We start from the raw sequence: 22124 nt of genomic DNA on the forward strand, positions 1-22124 counted from the left end.
ATAAATAAAACGACCATTTTTTTTAATAAATTTTTATACTAAATATTAAGTATTCTTTAAAAACACGTCTACTAAGTGAAGTAATGTTCTACATTGGTTGAGGAGAAGAACAAACACCATTTAAAAGACTGAAAAACTTCCCCTAGACTTGAGAGGAAGTTCGAGAGGGAAAGCTCAAAAAAGACAATATCTGCCGGTGGTGGATCTGAAACGTTACAATATATATAAGAAATATAAAAAATTAAATGAAATTTGTATGCGTATGTATATATATATATATAGAGGAACAACATCAAGAACATGAATTTATCTTATAAAAACACGAAGAAAAAAAAAAGATAAATAATTTTTTTAACTTGTGATTTGATTTTAACGGTGTTTATAAAATTTAAATCTCAAACATTTATCGAACATACCTTTAGTAAATATATTATTTAATAAAATATCAATTTTATTTTTCTTTATCATTTTTCAAAAACCATACGTGAGTATAGCACTAATCTCATATTAACTATATAATGCTTTAAACTTTAATCAATATTTAAAATTATGTTAAATTGAACCAAAGTTTACACGGTATATATTAAATATTTATAGATGTTGAATTATAATATAATATAATTCGGACATTAAATTTTAGAAACTATTACTATTTTAATCAAAAAAATGCAAATACAACTCAAGTTGGGAAGTAATTTTATACGAAAAATTAAATATTTTATTGAAGAAATACGAGTTTAAATAAAGATTATTAAAATAATAAATGATAAAATACACATTTGGTATGTTGTTTTTAAATGTTAAAAGTTTGTCCTTATATTTTTTTATAAAACTTTTTAAATAGTTTGTGTGGTTTGATAAAAAAAAAATATATTTAAACTTTTATAATAAATTATAGTTTTTAGATTTCAATTTTATAATTTAATTAAATTTTAAAAATAAAAATTAAAAATACGATTTAGCGTTTGAGTTAAGTATGAAACTCCAAATTATTGTTTGTTTTTTTTTTTTAATGCAGCAAAGAATTATGATAAAACAAAAATAAAATTGCGAAAAATAATGATCTGTTTCGTGTATGGATAGTAATGCCAGTTAAGAGGACAGCAAATCGTGACAGGGAGAGGCAATCAGGTGCAAGTGGGTCCAGATTTTTCTGGGAATGTAAGGACACGTGTTCAAGCCTAATTCGCTGTACTTTTTACTTCATTTTTTTTTTATTTGTAATGACATTTAAGGAAAAATTGGTCGACAAAAAAGAAAAATGGTAATAATAAATGGAAAATTTGCAAAAGGTGAAGTAAGCGCGTGGTAATTTAAGAAGTTTTGTGGTGTCAAACGTCAGCAAAAGGTGTGGTAATTAATAAGGAAAACTTGTATTCCCGGCTGTATGCGTGAGCAATGTGCTGAGTCGACGTGTATACATTTAGAAAAAATTAATTACTACAATAATAAAATCAAAAAAAATATATATATATATATATATTTACTATATTACCCTAATTTTCATAAATATTTAAAAACTAGTCCTATAATAAAAATATTTGTAATATTGGACGAGAAAATAATAGCGTGAAATTACATTGGAGTGATTAAGATGCTTGTATGTTGAATTAATATTTTAATATTTAGTAAATGTCAATGTAATATACGAAATTTTAAAAGAATATGAATATATTTTAAAACAATATGTAAAATTAATGATATTTAAAATATTGTATAAAAAATACCATAATCTATAATTGAAGTGAATAGCTTGAAATAAATGTTGAAATAGTCAATATCTGCTAGCGGTGGATTTGAGGCGTTATAAATGATATCAGAGACAAACATCGGACTATGTGCCAACCTTCTCGATGTTCCCTGAAGAGGGGGTAGACACGAGGTGGTGTGTCAGTAAGGACACTGGGCCCCAAAGGAGGGTGGATTTGGGGGCGGTCCCACATCGATGTGAGGAAGGAAAGAGTCCCAGTGAGGACGTTGAGCCCCGAAGGGGGGTGGATTGTGATGTCTTACATTGATTGGAGAGGAGAACAAACACCATTTATAAAGGTGTGGAAACGTTTCACTGAGGGAAAGGCTGAAAGGAAAAGCCCAAAGAAGACAATATCGCGGTGGATGTGGAGCGTTACAATTTCATGAAAGCAAATTTTCATGCCATAAAAATGATTTTAAATAATTAAAAATATGTTTTTTTTTAAATGATTTTTAATACGAAAAAAAGTTTTTAATTGTTAAATCACCTCTAAACTCTTGATGGCCCGTCACGGCCCAACTAAGATGCTTCTTCACAAAACAACATAGAGCTCAACAGTATTGGGCCGCATAAGAAGGCCCACAAAAGGCTCATATATAAAGCCACTAGGGTTTAAGCGAGCATTTCACCGTATTTCCTCTTCTTCGAATTTCCCCTCCCGCAGCGGTTGGCCGACAGGTATTTTCTCTCTTCTCGACCTCTATTCCTCTCGAATCTATAATTCTTTGTTTCTTCTTGCGTTTTGTTCGTAGTCTTTCTCGCTTCAAGTTTCCAATCATCAACCGGCAGTATCTCTACTTCCTACTGTCTTCATTTAAATTGAAACGAGTACATGTAAATCGGATACTGAATGTTCTTATTTTCTTGTTTTAGTTTACTTTCGATTGATTTTAAACGTTCGTAGTTTACTTTCTTCTTGCGTTTTGTTCGTAGTTTTTCACGCTTCAAGTTTCTAGTCATCAACCGGCAGTTTCTCTACTTCCTACTGTCTTCATTTAAATTGAAACGAGTACATGTAAATCGGACACTGAATGTTCTTATTTTCTTGTTTTAGTTCACTTTCGATTGATTTAAAACGTTCGTAGTTTACTTTCGTAGTTTTTCACGCTTCTAGTTTAAACGTTCGTTCATTCACAAATGGATGATATATATTCTGCTTCTCAATGCGTCGTTTCTTTACGTAAGCAGGTTTGTCTCTAGTTCAAATTAAGTCGCCGAATCCAAAATGCAGAACGAAGAGGGGAAGATCACCGAGCTTTACATTCCTAGGAAGTGGTGAGTAGCGTTGTCTGAACTCTTACGTTGTATTCATTTTCATTTTCTACTATTTGCATTTTGGTTTCTAACTTTTTTCAGAACGTCGTTGTGGCATCTGATTTCAGCTCTGCGACAAACAGACTTATCACTTCAAAGGACCATGCCTCGGTTCAAATTAACGTCGGTCACTTAGATGAGAATGGCATCTACACTGGCCAGTTCTCCACTTTCGCACTCTGCGGTTACATCCGTGCTCAGGTTCGATTTCAATAATAATTTCCGTAAATGTTGTTAATCGGCATTATTTAGATTGAATCTTGTAGGTTTTCTCTGATTCCTTTAGAGCTTTTAGACAACACATTTTGTTCCTTACTAATTTTTCTTTGTTTAATTTAGAATTCGGTCATAGGATTAAGCTTGCTGCTAATTACGTAACTTTTGATTATATAGTGGCTGCTTCACCGACATAGAAAGCCTTTTCTTATTTGAATTTCTGTCTGAATACCTTCTCGAATTGTTGTGAATGATTTCATGGAATCTTCTGCACTTGTCGATTCTTAATTTTTTTTTTTTCCTTTTGATAGTATTTACTGTCTTGGAATTCTTTCGCGATTATCATAGATATATAGGTAACTAGCTATAATCATATATGCTCGCACGCTAGTTGGAAAATATGACTTTTTTTATAGATCTTTTAACTATGTTTTTTCTCCCATAGGATAGGCTGAAATATTTGTCAGAGTTGCTAATTATTGTATATCTTTGTTTAACACATCAAAAAATATATTAGTAGTTAAATTTTTAGTTTTCTACTTTTGAAAGTTGAACTTGTTTTCCAATTTTGTCGTTCTTTAGTTTAACTTTTTGAATGAACTTTTGAAACCAACATGTTCATATTTGTTGGATATTTGTAAACATGCATTATTATCAACATTTGGTTGGATTTGATTCTTCAAATAGTTTTGTATAACGTTACAAGTTTTGCTACCTCTCAACTGTCGTATTTCATATTAAAATGTATAAGGATAATTTTATGTCTAAAAATAGTGATTTTTCATAAGAATGATGAAATATGTATGTATGTATATGGTAAGAGTTATGTTATAAAGCGGTTTATATTGAAGTGCCAAGTCGTGTACGTCTTTTAAAGCTTGTCGTCCACGTGTTCAACCATGCTTCTTTGTCTTTAATTGTGCTGCCATTTATATTTGAATGTCGAGTTGGATTTCACTTTTGGATGCTCATCGGCATCCCATTTTCTCTTTCATTGGAGCTTTGAATAAAATATGTTGATTTTTTGTTTTTTGGATTTTTGTATTTTGACATTGCATTGATTTCTTATTATCCGAGTTCTTTTAGAGTAGTTGGTGAGGAATGTTGTAGGTTTTAGTCACGTCATGAAACTCATTCAATTAACAAATATCCTTAGTAAAGTTTTGAATTAGATTTTTATATGTCATAGCATTAGTGTTGTTTTTTCAGTGAGTTCTCAACGAGTAGTTTGTGAGGAAAGTTTTAGTTTTTAGTCACTTAACGAAATTTTCAAGAGAAATAAAAAATGAGATAAAAAAAAATCCAATTCGCAACTTTACTTTGCGAAATTTGTTCATTAAATGAAAATTTAAAATAAGATTTATCAAGTTCCAACTATTAATTTATTAAAAAAAAACCAATGTTAAGATGGTTTTCTAATTTTTAATTCAGTAGATCTCTCTCTCTCTATATATATACACACGTACACACATATTTTGTCGAAGAAAGTAGATTTATGGAGGGGTTTAAGTTTCACGGTTAACATGAAAATTGAAGTCTTCGTGGGTTATATTTAACAGGGAGATGCGGACAGCGCTTTGGACAGGTTGTGGCAGAAGAAGAAAGTAGAAGTTCGCCAACAGTAGGAAATGCAATATTTTCCTCTACTTCGAGATTTTATATTTAAGATGTTAGCTATATTGCAAATTATGAATGATGAGAGCCTCCCGCGTTTATGTTTTGATGAATGCTTCTAAAGTTGTGTTTGTTGGATTATTACTTCAGAGAAGTTAGTTTTTGATGATTTATTAGTTTATTCATATTTTCCTTTTTCATTCAATTAATTTAGAATTATAACATTTTTTTTTAATAAAGAAGGTAAGAAGAATAATAATCATTCAAATGTCTTTGAAAATACAATTTTGAAATAAGTTGATTCAAAAATATATATGCTTACAGTTTTCATCCTTAACTCGTGAAACAGTGAAAATACAATTTTGAAATAAGATATTCATAAATATATTTGCTTACAATTTTCATCCTTTAACTCGTGAAACAGTGAAGCTCACTCGTACAAGAATAAAGTTTAATTGCATCGTTAGCTCCCTTATAATGTCTAAAAAGTTTCTACTAATACTAATTTTTCTTTCTAGCAAGTCTTTAAACTAATGATTATATTAAAAAAATCTTCAATATTTAAAAAACTGATGTTGGAACAGTTGAAAAGTCAATGATTTATTACCTGTAATTCAATTTTGTCTAATAGTTAAATCTTTTTAAAGTAAAATATTAAATATATCAAAATTTTATCAGGCAAAATTTAAAAAATAAAAAATTCATGACAATCTAAAATTTCAAAAATTGAAATTTTAATTTAACAAAAAGCTTAAATTTTGAACCACAAAGTATGAAACCACTATTTAAGATTTAAGCTTCATTCATCTACAGAAACGTAAAACATGCATTTTTTTTATCACATAAAACATGCTTAAAACATGAGATTGCGGTAAGGAATTATTAAATGTATAAAACAGAAATAAAAAAAAATTAAATCTTATTTAACCACTATTTGATTTTATAAAAATTGAATTTGTTTTTCCAATATTACTCTACAATTGTAGGTAAAACATTTGAAATTTATAGACAATTTAAAAAACAAAAACTTCTGTCTTGGTTTTTCATTTAAAAGTACAAGTAAAATATAGATTATAAAATAATTAAATTATAGGTATCTATAGACATAAATTTTAAAATAAAAAATAAAAAACTAAATATTTATTAAAATAGTGAGAGATTCAAATCCAATCAACAAGTTTGTATTCCAAAATTCGAAATTGCATAAAATTATGGTCGTTGAAGAATATTTGTGACTTTATTGCTTTTACTTTCCACCACTTTTTGGAGGCCTAAAAAGATTATTTCAAATTTTTGAACAGTTGCCATCAATCCCGTTTTCCCTGAAGTGAATAATAAAATTGAAAAATTCGCTCTATTTCGTTATTATTGAAAAAAAAAAAAAAAAACAAATAGTATATTATTTTCAATAATTTATTTTATTTTTTAAATATTTAAAGACTAAGATTTCCAATTTAACTTTCGTTGTGATGCAACCAAAGTATGTAAATTAAATTCAAGCAATCAATTGAGTATCACGCACATGCACAAAATAATTAAAAAATAGAATTCAAATTTTATTAATGATAACAAAACTTAGTACCTGAAATGGATCAAGTGATTGAGCACTCCTGTTTGGCAATCGTGAATTCGTAATAGGTCTGATAGCTTCCGGTAGCTTGCGAGATTTATGGAGCCTAGATAGATCACAAAGCCAGTAGTTAAACAGCAATCAAGATGATCAGCAGCCCAAACAGAGTAACAATATGTTAGGAGCAAAAAAAAGGCTTAGAATTGGTCCCTTCGAAAAAGGAAACCTTTTGTCATTGTTCCTCCTAGATATCAAAGCACTCATCTGAGAACCACTAAATGAGACACACAAGGAGAGTGCATTGCTCGGAACCACTTACAACCAATGACACTTTTGTCCCAGTCAAAATCTAGGTCCATCTAGGTGTGAGATCCATGTTCGTGGAGGAGAATGATGAATCATTTTTTGACAAGGATGGAGAAACCTCTCCTTGATAGACGCATTTTAAAAACTTTGAGAGAAAACTCAAAGAGAACAATATTTTCTAGTGGTGGGCTTAACTGTTACAAAAAAAAAAAAAAAAAAAAAAAATAAATAAATAAAATAAAAAAATAATAATAATAATAATAATAATAATATTCCAAAGTGTTGCCTGACCAAAAATTTAAGAAGGCTTAGTGAAAGAGGATGGTTCCAAATCAGATCAAACATTGGTAGCAGCAACTAAGCTTTGATATGGTTTTCATAGAACGATTACTATGCACAAGAGGCAAGTAAGATGATGAAACATTAGTATTAACTGGAGCAGGCCGAATAGCATCAGTTGCAACAATATCAACACAAGGATCTTAAACATCAGTTACCATATGTGATCCACTAGTCAACTCAGTGGCTGCAGAAGTGTTAGCAAGAACAGCAGAGTGGGAAATTCAAAATTAATAACATCAGTGGTAATTTGGTAGGAGGAAAAAAAGTGAATAACGAAGATGATAAGTACAGGGAAAAAAAAAAAAAAAAAAAAAAAAGGAAAAAGTTTTCCATCGTGGACATGTCTAGATGTTGTAACACAGATATCCCTCAAAGTCTTTAGGATAACGAAGTAAAACGAAACAGGTTCTTTTGGGCTGAAGTGTAGGCCCTAAGAAGTGTATATATAACAGACACAACCAAGGGTTTAAGTACTGTATAATCGAGTGGCTTACGAAAAAGAAGCTCAAAAGAATATTTATTATTGAGAGTTGGTACAGAAGACGATTGATTAAAAAGACAGCAGCAGCAAAAGCAAAAGGCAAAAAGTTGTTAGACAGAGAAGATTGAGTCATTGAAGTCGAAGTAACTTCTAGGATATGTCTATGTTTTCACTCGGCAACTCCATTTTGTTCCGAAGTACAGACCACAAACTTTTTTATGCTGAATACCATGAGTTAGAAGGTAAAAACCAAGGGAATTATTGACAAACTCCCCCATCACTCCGAAGTGTTTAAATAAGAGTAGACAAAAGATTTTCAACAAGAGGTCTAAAGGATTCAAAATATGAACAACGTCAGATTTGTGTAGTAGGTAGTCGAGCCAGGTCTCCAGACATCAGTATGAACGAGTTCTAAAGGGAAGCAAAGAAACAAAAATTGAAGATTTAAAGTCCTTTTACGCAGCTTGCCTTGAAGATATGGATAAAAGACACACTTAGAATCAAAAGAGGAAGACAAATTCATGGATTTAAGAACAGAACTAAGTATAGGACACTAGGATGGCCTGACTAGTTTATGCTAGACTGAAGTTGATGTTCTGTTCCAACATGAACGATACTAAGTGGACTTGGAAAGGAAGCATATTTTGCAGGATGAATAGGATAAAGGCCATTAATGTTGGGACCTCGGTGAAGAATCTTGCTCGAAGACTTGTCCTAAAGGAGGAAAAAGCCATTTTCGGAAATTATAATATAATTTTTGTCAGCACACAAGCGATTAACAGAGAGAAGATTGGAAGAAATGAGAGGAACTCGATTAAGACCAAGAAGTTTTAAGGGAGTTGGAAGAATAGCACGACCTGAATTTATTAAGAGGGATTGACCATTGCCTACAGGTTACAGCTACTTGTTCCTCTCCATACTATTCATTTGCAACAGAAAAATTATTTAAATCGGAAGTAACACGATGGAAGAATTGGAAACAGTAGATGTATTTGCAACAACATTTTAGTTCTTCGTAACCACCATAGCAACAAGCTGAAATGGTGGATGTGGACCTTGGAAGCTGTTGTTCATGCGATTATAACAAATCAATATGGGACTCCAACCGTCCTCAACACATAATTTGTATCTTTGAGGCTGTTTGATTCAACTAAAATTTATTAGAAGAATCTTGAGGAGGACCAGAACCTCGACCAACTTCCGTAGGGCATATAATTTCCAGGTTTAACCCAATTACCACGTCCTCTACCATTATCACATCAGTTACGATAGACACTAGGATTAGATTCAGATTTCTTAGAGGATCCTGTTCGAGTAAGAAGAGTAGCCGGTGAAGAAAATTCTGGTTACGCTTAAACTATATCCCGATGGCAGATTCCTCAATGACAAGAAGAACAAGAAGTTCATCAAAAGAAACAAAGTACGATCACGTACGTAAAGATGTACGAAATGTATTATATTCAATAGGCATCCCTTTTAAAGCATAGATTGACAAAATTGGCACGCGAGGTTGAAGAATAGTGTTTTTCTAGAGTTTCCTACATCTGAGATGATGTTTCACGGCCAACGACATACGCAAGGGCTGGAGGCGATAATGTAGTGTTGATAAGAATCATGAGTGCATGTGATGTGGTAATCTTCAGACAGAGGATTTGCTTAGAGGAAGTTCTATCGAAAAGTATGTGGCAGTAGTCTGGAACTAAGATTGTTGAGGCGAAGATTCGAGGAATCCAGTCATACGGTTACAAGATTACAAATGTTTGAAAGGACAAAAATCGGTGAACGCATGTCACGATCGGTGGAATCAACTATAGCAAAGGAATGAACGAAGATGACAAGTGGAATAATCTTCACGAATCGTACAGATACTCTTCGTAATGACTAAATAGACTTTCAACTCAACAGAACATAACATACTTAACAATATAATAGCTATTACAGTTACATCTACCTCCTCTTCAATTTAATTCGTTAGTACGTGGTGAACTACCGCATGTTTGAACGATCGACTTTGTACAGAATTAGTGTTTGTTTCTGGCATCCGAGAAATTTTCATTCATAAATTAGAAACACAATATCTGATCTCAAGCTTCAGTAGTTCATATTCACAAACATGTTTAAGAAATAAATTCAAGTCGGTTAAGAATCAACTCACTCGAATCTCCGATGAATCGTCCTCTGTTTTCTTGTATCCTTCAAAGTGCACAAGAACATCGATGAACAGCAAACTCAAGGAAGCTTCCAAGTGGAACACCGCGATTTCAAGCCAATCGGAATCTCAATCTCTTCCTAAAGAAAGGAACAACATCGACGGAAACAGATAAGATCAAAATGCAAACGCAGTGCAGATTTTAAACACGAATTTACAAATCAAATTACAGATGATAAGAGAGAAGGAAACCTGAATGAGGAGAAAGAGAAGAAGTCGGATCGAGAGCGCCTAAGAGATCATATCCTCTAAAAATGCAAAAAAGTCCTAAGCGAATTCGCTTTGCGACGTTATTTATAGTAAAGGATAACGGGCTTGGTGGAGAAGCATTTTGGCGGGCTGTTAAAAGAGCGGCAGTAGGATAAATGGAGGCAAATCTCAGCTCACACTTATTTTTAATTATTTAATATTGAAAAAAAAAAGGATATTGATAAAATTAGTTAATTTAGCTCTCCACTTTAATAAATGACTTAATTTATATTTTTAAATTAAAAATTATCAGGAAAAAAAAAAAAGAAAAATTGATATAATTATAAGTTTGTTCAAATAAAAGCCAGAATAAATTGTAAATTAATATATTTGTAAAAATCATAATTTAAATTAATAAAATGGTTAGTTTAAAATTTTACCTCATACGACTTAAATTTTTTTTAGTATAAATTAATTTTTACCCGATAAAATTAAATTATAAATATTATTCATATGATTTTGGAATAATTTTTATTTTGGTTCCTATGATTTTGAATTTTTGAATTTAATTCTTTTTACTTGCCATTATTAAAATTAAAAAAAAACGTTAATGTGTTATAAATAAACTAATTTTCATTTCCTTTTTACAATACATTCTTTTACATTAATTTCTTAATTTTGGTTCCTCATTAACATTTTTTTTAATATTTACAATTATTTCTTCCCCAATAAAAAGACAAAAATAATTTACTGTCGTACAGATCAGATCATCAAAAACGCCAAAAAAAAGTTATTTCGTCAGACAAATGAAAAACAATTCTTTGCTTGTTTTACTCAAAAATCATATACGGAGTAGGTATGTTGTTTTTTTAAAGTAAAAAATAATACGAATATATTTGCGTCATTTTTTTTTAAGCTGTTTTTATTTACTTTTATAATTGAAATATTTCTAAACATACTTTATTTTCTTTGTCGCATATCATTATTTACTGTTTTTCTTTAATATTGTTATTTTATTTTAAAAACTTCAAATATTAAAAAGTATTTATTCTTATTCTTTTTGGTTGTGAAATAAGGTTCTACAGTTAAATTAATATATTATTATTTAATTATTCCTATCGTAAAAAAATGTCTCCTAATGAAAGAATGTATTTATGCATACAACCCAATAGTTATATCGATTACGCCCATTTGCAAATAGATACCATTTTTTAAAATGGACATCTCAACGTGAATAGATAGCCCATCTGCATCAATCGATTTGTGTGATCCAAGAATTTTGAAGGACAAAATAGTAATTTAAAAAAAAAATTGAGAATTCATGTTAAATAATATGAATTAGATCCCTAACGTTTCACCATTTTCAGACTCGATCATACTCCGATGCAAATAAAAACACTTTTTCTCTCAATGAATAAGACCCGAATCGTTGTATCCCGTCGAAGTTTGAAGGGTAAAATGGGTATATATTTAAATTAATACATTTTATTTAAGAGAAAATAATTTAAGGAATTAAAAGTGTATTTGGTCGTAATTATGATTTATTTATTTTAAACACGACAGGATTACGCAAACTTAGGACCAAATCTTTAATTAATTGACGCTTCCCCTAAATCTTTGCGCTAATGAGAATAATGAAAGTGAGAAAGACATATAAGAATTTCCCTTTCTTCGCAAAAAAGGAAACTAATCAAAGCCAAACACTCCCTTTTTATTCATTTCCCAAACGCAAGTTCATTCCAGTTCCCCATCGGCGATTTTTCCTCTGTTTCTTCTTCGTCCGAGTTGGCTCACTCATTCGCTTCGAAGAAGATGAGTCAAGACTCGTTCATTTACAGCTTCGTGGCTCGAGGAACCATGATCTTAGCCGAGTTTACCGAGTTTACCGGAAATTTTCCGGCGATTGCGAATCAGTGCCTTCAGAAGCTTCCTTCTGCTAACAATAAGTTCACTTACAATTGCGACCATCATACCTTTAATTTCCTCGTCGAAGATGGTTATGGTAAGAATGCTTTGAATCTTCTCTTAGTTGTTTTGATTTACTTCCTTTTCGATCTTTTTTGGCAAGGAACTGAGCGGGGAGTTGAATTAGAGATGAAATTTGTTGGATCTAGTTTGATTAATGCTGGATTTCTTTTATTACGCCAATTTTTTTGCTGTTAATTTGCTCAAATTCGTTCGGAATGAAGGAATTTGGAAGAGTTTCTTTGTGTTCGTTCTGATTGATTGTGGATTTTTAGCTTAGGTAAAGCTTGTTTGAACTTTGTTCATCGTCTGAACGGAAATTTCATTTTAAGTTTCTCAAAATTCGGCAAGAATTGAAAAATATTCATGCAATCAAACGGTTCTGAGATAGCTAAATCCAGCTTCTCAATGTGAAATGCTTGTAAAATGTTTGTTAAGAATAGCTTCAAATACGGCATCAAAATGTGAAGTTTCTGAGTTCAAATTTGTGGAGATTTTGTTTCTTCATTCTTTTCCAAGGCGTTTTGAATTAGTCTATTTGGTAGCTTAAACTTTTGGCTGTAAGAATTTTTGCTTTAATATTGTATACATGGTGCCTTCATGGAGTCTTGCAGCTTATTGTGTTGTGGCGAAAGAATCTCTCAGTAAGCAGATATCCATATCGTTTTTGGAACGGATGAAAACTGACTTTAAGAAACGATATGGGGGCGGTAAAGCCGATACTGCTGTTGCGAAGAGTCTTAATAAGGATTTCGGGTATGTTCGTTTAGACATGTAAAACGTTATCTCGAATATGCATTTGTATATCTACCTTAGCTGTATGAAGAAGCATAGTTCCATGGATTTTTTGCAGACCAGTTATGAAAGAGCACATGAAGTATATCATCGAACACGCTGAAGAGATCGAAAAGTTGATAAAAGTGAAGGCGCAAGTATCGGAAGTTAAGAGTATAATGTTGGAGAATCTCGACAAGGTAAACAAAATATATCAACATGGATTTGATGTTTATCAGTTATCATTTCATCTCGTGTTTTAAAATCCTTGGAATAAAGATAATCATCACGAGTTTCCCTAGTCAAAATCGAGTTACTATAAGATAACTGGGAAATCTGAAAGGAAAGTCCAAAGAGGACAATATCTGTTAGCAGTGAGCTTGGACAGTTACAAATGGTATCAGAGCTAAGACACCTGGCGGTGTGCCAGCGAGGACGCTATGCCCGGAAGGGAGGTGGATTGGGGAGTCCCACATCAATTGGAGAAGGGAACGAGTGCCAGTGAGGACGCTGGGCCCCAGAGGGGTGGATTGTGAGCCCTCACATCGGTTGGGGAGGAGAACGAAGCATTCTTTATAAGGGTGTGGAAACCTCTCCCTAGCATATGCGTTTTAAAAACCTTGAGGGGAAATCTGGGAGTGGCAGCCTAAAGAAGACAATATCTGCTAGCGGTGGACTTAGGCCGTTACAATAACTTGCTAAGAACTAGCTAATGTGTATATGAAACTAAATGTGCTTCTTAGAGATTCTTTTTGTGGTGTAAATTGAATGAAACAAAACCGAGCGGTTTGACCATTTTTTGTCGGTTGAAGTTGGCTTCAAACTACATGAAAACGCAAAAACTACTTCAATTAGCTTCGGTTTGGCGGTTTTGGTGGTTTGAGTTGAGTAGTCAGTTTACATTTCAGGGTAGTTCCTTTTTGCTAGTTCTTGCAAGCTGAAAGTCAGCTCAAGATCGACTTATGATAAAACCCGACACCGAACTAATCATTTACACCTTGAACATCTACGCCTCCTCATTGTCCTTTCCACGAAATCGAGATTCTCACTGCCTTCTCGCTCAACGCATCATTATGAGATTTTTTAATATCCTTTCAGGCTTTTGAGAGAGGTGACAACATCAATACTCTAGCTGACAAAACGGAGAATCTTCGAGATCAGGTAAGTTGATCGAACCCTGCCATTCTAAAGAAGTTACTTATATCAGTAGAAACAAACGACATTCTACAAACGACTCGAGACTGATCAACATTTTGTGAATGTCCGACAGGCGCAGACTTACAGAGGACAAGGAACCAAACTGAGAAGGAAGATGTGGTATCAGAACATGAAGATAAAGCTAGTTGTTCTTGGGATATTGTTAGCTCTTGTGCTCATAATTTGGGTTTCCATTTGTCATGGATTCAATTGCACCAATTAATTTGTACCGTAGGGGAAAGCTTTAGCCTTTATTAGCCTTTAGGCTTGTGTTTTCTATGGCTTGGGAGCTATATGATGAATGCATTTTCTCTTCAACATTGATATATTTTTATACATGTAAGTTTCTGTTTGAATGGATGCATTTATTTATTTATTATTTTTTCTTTTTTCTATTGTATTTTACCGTTGAATTTAAGTAGTACTTAAATGAAAATCTTGAATTTAATTACTATTATTTTAATTTTGTTTGGTTCGAGGCTAAATTAATAAAAATATCTTTAAATTTTGTATTTTGTCGAATACTTCCGAAAGTTTCAATAATATCAAATTTTCAAAAAAAGTCTAAAAAATAAAAAATAAATATTTTTTACTATTAAATTTTTGGATAGAAATTATCAGTATTTAATTTTAAAAATACTCTTAAATTTTTAACCCCGTTTAAAGAATACTCTTAAAACTTTAAAAAAATTTATGTTGTTCTAGTTATTACTATATTTAAAAATATCAATAAATTTTAAAAGTGGTATTAACATCTTTTACTTTAAATTTTAAATATATAAACGAAAACCGTTTAGCGCATCTCATAGATTATCTTCAAACTTTTTAATATTAATCTTGAAAGTTTACGAGTATTTCTGAAACGTGGTACTAATGGTATATGTATTTTTTTTTTAAAATTAAAAGTATTAATGAAAGTTTTAAAAACGCAAAAGATATTTTTACTTTTCTTTTTAAATTTTAAGGTATTTTTTAATCTTTTTTAAGTTTGAATATTTATTAAAACTCTGGAAAATTTAAGAATATTTTTTAAAATAAAATATAAAATTAAAAGAATATTTATATAAATAGGAAGAAAACACTTCTACATACTCCCTTCGATTTCACTAACTGCAAGGTAACAATGAATTAAAAAAATATATATTTTCCTTATTTTCTTTCTACTTTTCAAAATTTTGTTTTCTACGGCTTTTTTTTTTCCGTTTATTATACTTTTGTTATATAGAAGTTGAAAATTACAGAAAATAATTTAGATTTCGTTTAATAATTATAGAATTGTTTTTTATGTTTGAAAATTATGTTTAGGGTATAATTATTGAAACAAAAACAACAATTGTGAAAATACTTTTTTTTTGGCTATTTTTTGAATTAGTGAAAATTGCAATAACTTTTATCTAAATTTAATTAAAAATTATACAAGTTCAGGAGTTTAAATTATTTTTTTCCCTAATTATTATTAAGAGTAAAATTTATTATAATTTTACAATTTAAAAATAATATATTTTTACCGTTAAAATATCATCACTAACACAATAGCGTCAACTCCAATAATTGAGCTATGAAAATAGTCTTATGTAGAGAGTGTCTTGTAATCTCTTCTCGATTGGTGTTAATAAAGAGTGCGAGTGTTTCCCGCAAAGAGTTGCATTCAACACTTACAACCTCTCGGTTTCAAGATCCACAACTAAATCAAAAAAAGTATCCACGATTAAATCGAAAGAAAAAAGAAAAAATGTATTCCAAGTGACGAAAACAAAGTAACCAACAATTCTATATCACATAAAGCATTTGAAACCACGCATACAACCATTGACTCTCGACTTCAAACGTGTAACACACTAAATTTCTAAATTATTAGCAAACGTAGATAAAACAATATCATACATGCTTGTTCTTTTACCTTATTTCATGTGAAAGTTGACCATCTCCAAATCACTTTTCAGACAAAAAATTCGTCCACGATTGGTTATAACATTTCTTTTGAATCGGCCCTAACTCCAAGTTTATGTCTGGATGAACTGATAGAGAGCACAACTTGCTTATTCCTCAAACAAGCTCCAAATCAAATCGTTTAACTTTTCACAAGCAACCGGGAATGAAGAGATATCTCACTGAGGAAATCAGTTTTTTTTTTTTTTTTTTTTCGTTCTTTATTGTAATTATTATTATTATTATTAGTATTTGAGAATTAGATGGTTTAGGCATCTTTAACTTCGAAATGGTTTCGATTTTTGACGACGATGTCGTACATGTGCATGGATTTGAACTTGGCGAATTCTTTGGGTAGAGAAATGAGATGGACCGTTGATCTCTTGTGAAATTGCAGCAGATCTGGATCGTCGTAGTAACGTTCCCAACCCAACGCCGTCAGTTTCTGTTCCAGCTCCGCATATGACGTCATCACCTCCTCCGTCGGACTATACACCAGCACTTTCCGGCGATACGTCGACCTCTGCCCACCATCCGCCTTATCCACTCCGGCGTCCTCCACCAGACGAACGACGCCGTTTTTGAACACCCAAACGCCAGACATAGCTAAGAGTACTTAAACAAAAAAGCTCTCTAAGATTTTGAGACAACTGAATTGGGATAATTTGGTGCTTGTTTTAACTATATATATATATATATAGATAGAGAAGGAAATAAATAAATAATAATAAATATTATTAATTAATCTTCCCTAGAACTCCACCCAATCTCTCATTTTTCTTTTTAATAAATAAAATAATCCTCTTAATTAAACATGTTTATTCTTTTTAATTAATTATTCTCAAGTTGTTCGAAAAATTATTCTCGAGTTTTTTAAATTAATATATAGAATATATCTGCTTCTAGAACTTTATTTATTCTCAATATATTGTAATAGTTACTCGTTAAATAAAGATATAATCTCATTTTATTTCTGATTTTTAACGTTTAAAAAAAATTATTGTAAAATTTAAACAATATTCATTAAAGTCCCGGGTTTAAATTGACGAAATTAAAAGTTTAGAATATAGATTAATACATTAAGCCGAGCTTATTATATAAATTATTATTACACATATTGTTCTTATCAAGATTCTATATTTTCATGGATTTGGTATCAATGTTTTTAATTTAACTAAGTCCGTATCTACCTAAACATGAATTTATTCCCCATTATTTCCCTTAAACAAACATTTTTTTTTAATGATAAAAAATTATTTAAAATAAATATATGAGAATAATGAACAAACCTAGTGGCTAGTGGTAGGGTTGGTATCTACCTTTGATTTTCTATTTTCTATTTTTTATGTTATAAAAAATAAAATAATAAAAAAAGGAATGGAGAAAATCATTTTCATTTTGATTTTCTTTTTCCAAAATAGAATAAAGTAGAAAACATTGAAATGAAGGATAAATTCCATTGATTGGACAAAATTGGAAAAAAAGCATTGCATACCCTATTTATTTATTTTTTTTTTGTCATTATTAAATTAATTAGATAATAATCCTAAAAAGTTTAATTATTTTCAATGAATATTTGAAATAATATTTTTTTCAAGCATTTCAGACGTGACATTTGTTGCCTTTTAATATATTCTCATGCATGCACAAATTCACAATTTTATTGACTTTGATTTTATTCCCTTTTTTCTTTTTAATTTTTCAAAATTTCAAACAAATTCATGGCTAGATTTGAAGGAATTATTATGGATTTGATTTGGATAAACAAAGTAATTAAAAAAATTTATTGATAATTTTATTATTACCAAAATACCCTTTAAATAAAATTACAAATTTATCATCCATCTTTTTAATTCGTTATTTTTTTAATGGAATTTCATACTTCGTTTAATTGGACACTATTTTTTATTATTTAGATATCTTATTTCAATTATCACTTTATTGAGAATCAGAATATATATTTAATGAAAATTAAAACGTTAAATTTAAAATTCTGAAAGTTAAAGGATCGAAATAAAATATTTAAAGTAATTTAAAATTTTTTAATTAATTTTTGTAAAAAAAAAGACATTAGGTATAACTATGATTATTTAAAAAAAAAAATCTCATAAAAAAATAATTTATTGATTATGTTACATTACTATAGATTTTGTTATAAATTTGATCCCATAATTTAATTTATAGTTTTAAAATTTTAAATTTAATTTCTATAAAAATTAATATTAACAATTTTAAAACTATTATAATTATACTCAAATCTAAATTAATTCCAAATTAGAAGTGCTAAATAATATCAAATTATTTTAAGAAAATTTCAATAAATTTACATAAGAAGTCAAAATTCATTCTTTAAACACACAACATTAAAATTAAAAAAAATAAAAAAACAAAAAAATAAAAAAAAAAAACAACGTAGGACATTGAAAATTAAGGTAGCAATTAAATAAGCGAACTGTAATCAACGTAAGTGGCATCCCTGAAAGCTTCGGGATCAAACGTATTAATGAACGAGAGATCTGTTGGGGCAAGAGCCGTTGGATCGGGAGGTTGAAATCCAGCCGTTAAATCCGTGACATCTGGCCCCGCCGGGAGCTCAAGCGACGACCCCACTACGCCGGAGAGAACTCCCACTGCAACTGCACCGGCCACCCCCAGTGCTGATCCCCATACCGATTTTTTCTTCTTCGGCGTCGACCGTTGCTCAACCGGAGGTGCACGTGCCTGCACGTGAGTTGGTTGTGGGGCATATGGATTTGCATACGGCGGCGCTGCTGATGGTCCGATGTTGTACGGTGGATAGGGTGACGGTGGCGCTGCTGATGGTCCGGCGTTGTTTGGTGGATACAGCAACGTTGCAGATGGTCCAACGTTGTACGATTGATATGTCGGCGGCGGAGTGTAGTGATATTGCGGCGGCGGTGGATATGGACAGGACGGTTGTGGTGGTGGTGGGTAGCTGCCGTATCCTGCCGCAGGTGGTGGCGGAGGATAGCAATACTGCGGTGGATATATGCCGATGCTTCTGGTAACGTGAAAAGAAAATACTAAGTGATTGGTTTAGCTTGTTTTAACGTAAGAACTTATATTAGAGTATTTTTTTATATAATTTCTTATTTTTCTTTCTATTTTCTTTATATTACCTCGTGGGGAAACCAGCCGCCGGTGTATCACTCGCCGGAGAACCACCAAATTTATATTCGAAATTCAACACGCCCACCGTCTCTCCCGACGGTTTTCTAACCGGATACGAAACGGCAACGTATCGCATGGATTTTTCATCTCCAGCAGACTGCAAAAGCTCCGCAACCGACACGTGGACTTCCCCTAAATCTCTGTCTCCCCTCCCATCCTCGTATTTAAGAGCAAAGACAAGACTACCCTCTATACCTTGCTTTACTGCCTCCACGTCGACGGCGAATTTCACTGCAAAGTTCCACGTAGGATTTCCGCCGCCGTCCTTGTCCACGTTGGTCCGAGCCCTCTGCTGGTTCACCGCGGCGCCGACGAATGAAACGACGACGTATAGCTTGGGTTTGGACGCTGGGTCAACTCCAGTAAGGCCTCTGGCTGAAACTATATTAATGTCTAAACACATGGGATCTGTATTTAGAGCCATTGTTCTGAAGAAGAACAGAAGAAAAAAACTAAAGGCTTGAAAATTTGAGTTTGCTTGAGACCTTTTTAATTGCGAAGGAAAGGGTAAAAAAGACTTTCAATAACGTAAATGTCAAACCAATTAATTAATTATTATTATTATTATTATTATTTTTTTTTTGAGAAATTGAATCCAATTTATGGAGTAAATACAAATTAAAATGTGGACCAAGTCTTTTAAGATACTTGTGATATTATCCCAAATAATAATAATAATAATAATAATAATAAATAAATAAATAAATAAAGACTTTTTTATTTAATATATTTGGGTTACTTTCTACTGAATTGTTTATATTATACTTAATGACTATTTCCACGAGTAAATCTAGATTTGAGGATCTCGATCCGACATACCTCAATTATATTTTTTACTTAAAATATATATAACTATTACTTCTAAATAAAATTATTACTTCTAACATCCTATTATATATAATGTCCTATCGATGTTATTCGATTACATTAAAGTTAAGAGTTTGATTTTAAATTAATTAAGAGTCAAATATGTTTAAATATAAAAACTAATTGTTACGGATATTAAAATATAAGTATTATATTATTTAAGGATTTAGTTCCAAATCCTTATAATTTAAATTTTACTCTTTAAATGGTTAATTTAAAAAAAAAAAAAAATTAGAACCAAAATTAAAATATCCAATTTTTTAAACTAGGGTGAGTTTGATAGGCTACTCATTCAAAGAACAACTTGCATATAAAGCTATTGTTTATGTAAGCTTGTGACAAGGTTCTTTTTTATTTAATAACCAAGTTGATAAATCATTCAACCAAAACAAAATTTTAAAAGCTCGAGAACGGGTTTTTTAACGTAATTTTTAAGTAAATTTTTTATCGACGACCATTCAAAGTGTTGACGTCGATAATGTAAATTTGTGGAATTCACAATAATGACAACGTGAATGACGATAATAGAATTTTCGGTATTGTGAAAGAGGGAAAGAAGTATCGTGAGAGAAAATAATTATTAGAATAATTAAATATATTTAGTTTGAAATTCATATAATAATAATAACAATATATAACTATGTGTAATAATTGTTGTTAATATATAATTAAAACGTGGTGGGCTGCAAAGCTTAAGTGCAGCCCAACTTACAAGTAAGTTTTGCCCTTTTTGAAAAATAAATACTCTTTATTTGTTCGTTTTTTTAGGGTAAAAAAATTGGAATATTTTCATTTATTTTTTAATTCAAGTAATCATGACTAATGTATGATATTGTTTACTTCGAGCATAAGCTCTCGTAGCTTTGCTTTGAACTTTTTCAAAAGGCTTCATAACAATAGACATGATCATTCTCTAAATTACCAACATCAGACTCAATCTCAACAATCCTCAACAATAATTTAGTAAATAAGGTAATAATTACTGTTTGAAAATTTTTGAATTGCTGAATTCTGGAGGGGATATATATTAACTTAGTATATTTAATTACCATTTTAACCTTATAATTATTGTGCTAATTTTGATTAAAAAAAAACAATAGCAGTTTTTATTTTCTGCCCTTTTTGGAAACTATACAAAATAAATAAATAAAAAATAACTATTTGTTGTTTGAAAATTGGTATTGCGAGGCATTTATCGGCGTGGAGGCAACCAATTAGTTTGTGAGTGATAATAGGATGGGTCAAATATGGTATCATAAACGAATTGGGCAAAGAAACAGCTAAGCCCATCCTTTCATTCTAAACCTAACTTTATTCCACACATTTTAGTATGCTCATACATTTTTTTTTTTTTTTTTTTTAACGAAATAAATAAATAAATAAATAATATATATATATTTTTTTTTTTGGATTTTTGTTTATAAATGAAAATGTTGTTATTATTATTTTTAAAATTTTAGTATTTTAGTATCAACCGAGATATTTTAAAACTTTTTTAAAAATTTGGGTATTAATGAAACTTTTAAAAATTGAAGGGTATTTTTGAGTCACTATTATGTAACTGGATAAACCCACCTCTAATAGATATTGTTCATTTTAGCCTGTTACGTATCGTCGTTAGTCTCACGGATTTTAAATGAATCTACTAGGGAGATGTTTCCACACTCTTGTAAGGAATGTTTCGTTTCCCTCTCCAACCAATCTGAGATCTCACAATCCACTCCTTGGAGGCCCAACGTCTTCGGTGGCTCACTACCCATTGTCGGGCTCTAATACCATTTATAACAGTCCAAGCTCACAACTAGTAGATATTGTCCGTTTTAGTCCGTTACGTATCGCCGTCAGGCTCACGGTTATAAAAAGCGTATAATAGGGAGAGGTTTCTACATCTTATAATAAATGTTTAGTTCCCTCTTTAACTCGTATGGAATCTCACGTATTAAAACTTTCGAAACTTTGAGAAAATTTATGTCTCGATCTAAAAATTAATATCCAATTGGCCAATCACTTTATGAATGATTTAGACTATTGACCCCAACTTTTGTAAAGAAACAGCAAAATAATTTGTTTTTTCCTTTTATAAAAATAACTTTATTCGGAGCATATTGAAATTAAAGGCATTGTTATTATAGATCGTAGCTTAAAAGTTAAAATTTTATAGCATTTTGTAACATCTAATAATTTAATTAAAAATTTAATTGTAACC

General features: G+C 30.9%; 4 protein-coding genes and 1 long non-coding RNA gene across 5 annotated transcripts; 2 read left to right on the top strand and 3 right to left on the bottom strand.

Moving 5' to 3' along the window:
• Positions 1-2351: 2351 nt before the first annotated feature.
• Positions 2352-5082, top strand: LOC111778140 (small ribosomal subunit protein eS21y). The gene is made up of 4 exons (XM_023657806.2): positions 2352-2431; positions 2942-3028; positions 3136-3268; positions 4843-5082. The coding sequence occupies exons 2-4, from the start codon at positions 2979-2981 to the stop codon at positions 4906-4908; spliced, it is 249 nt and encodes an 82-aa protein (XP_023513574.1). The 5' UTR covers positions 2352-2431; positions 2942-2978; the 3' UTR covers positions 4909-5082.
• Positions 5083-5996: 914 nt separating this feature from the next.
• On the bottom strand, positions 5997-10121 carry LOC147787389 (uncharacterized). Its single transcript, XR_015413473.1, has 3 exons — positions 9998-10121; positions 9752-9885; positions 5997-6573 (listed from the first exon to the last, which is right to left on the bottom strand). It is a non-coding gene; the product is annotated as an uncharacterized LOC147787389 (long non-coding RNA).
• Positions 10122-11666: 1545 nt separating this feature from the next.
• Positions 11667-14323, top strand: LOC111785156 (vesicle-associated membrane protein 724). Its single transcript, XM_023665615.2, has 5 exons — positions 11667-11996; positions 12574-12715; positions 12813-12933; positions 13832-13894; positions 14004-14323. Exons 1-5 carry the CDS (start codon positions 11807-11809, stop codon positions 14151-14153), a joined length of 666 nt encoding a protein of 221 aa, XP_023521383.1. The 5' UTR covers positions 11667-11806; the 3' UTR covers positions 14154-14323.
• A 1315-nt stretch (positions 14324-15638) lies between these two features.
• LOC111785158 (flowering-promoting factor 1-like protein 1) lies at positions 15639-16519 on the bottom strand. The gene has a single exon (XM_023665616.2). The coding sequence runs from the start codon at positions 16461-16463 to the stop codon at positions 16128-16130; it is 336 nt and encodes a 111-aa protein (XP_023521384.1). The 5' UTR covers positions 16464-16519; the 3' UTR covers positions 15639-16127.
• A 1680-nt stretch (positions 16520-18199) lies between these two features.
• On the bottom strand, positions 18200-19490 carry LOC111778696 (uncharacterized). The gene is made up of 2 exons (XM_023658668.2): positions 19000-19490; positions 18200-18881 (listed from the first exon to the last, which is right to left on the bottom strand). The coding sequence occupies exons 1-2, from the start codon at positions 19473-19475 to the stop codon at positions 18299-18301; spliced, it is 1059 nt and encodes a 352-aa protein (XP_023514436.2). The 5' UTR covers positions 19476-19490; the 3' UTR covers positions 18200-18298.
• Between the last annotated feature and the right edge of the window lie 2634 nt (positions 19491-22124).

This window comes from Cucurbita pepo, chromosome 17, assembly GCF_057944985.1.
Source record: "Cucurbita pepo subsp. pepo isolate OVF chromosome 17, ASM5794498v1, whole genome shotgun sequence".
In the NCBI taxonomy this organism is placed as follows: Eukaryota; Viridiplantae; Streptophyta; class Magnoliopsida; order Cucurbitales; family Cucurbitaceae; genus Cucurbita; species Cucurbita pepo.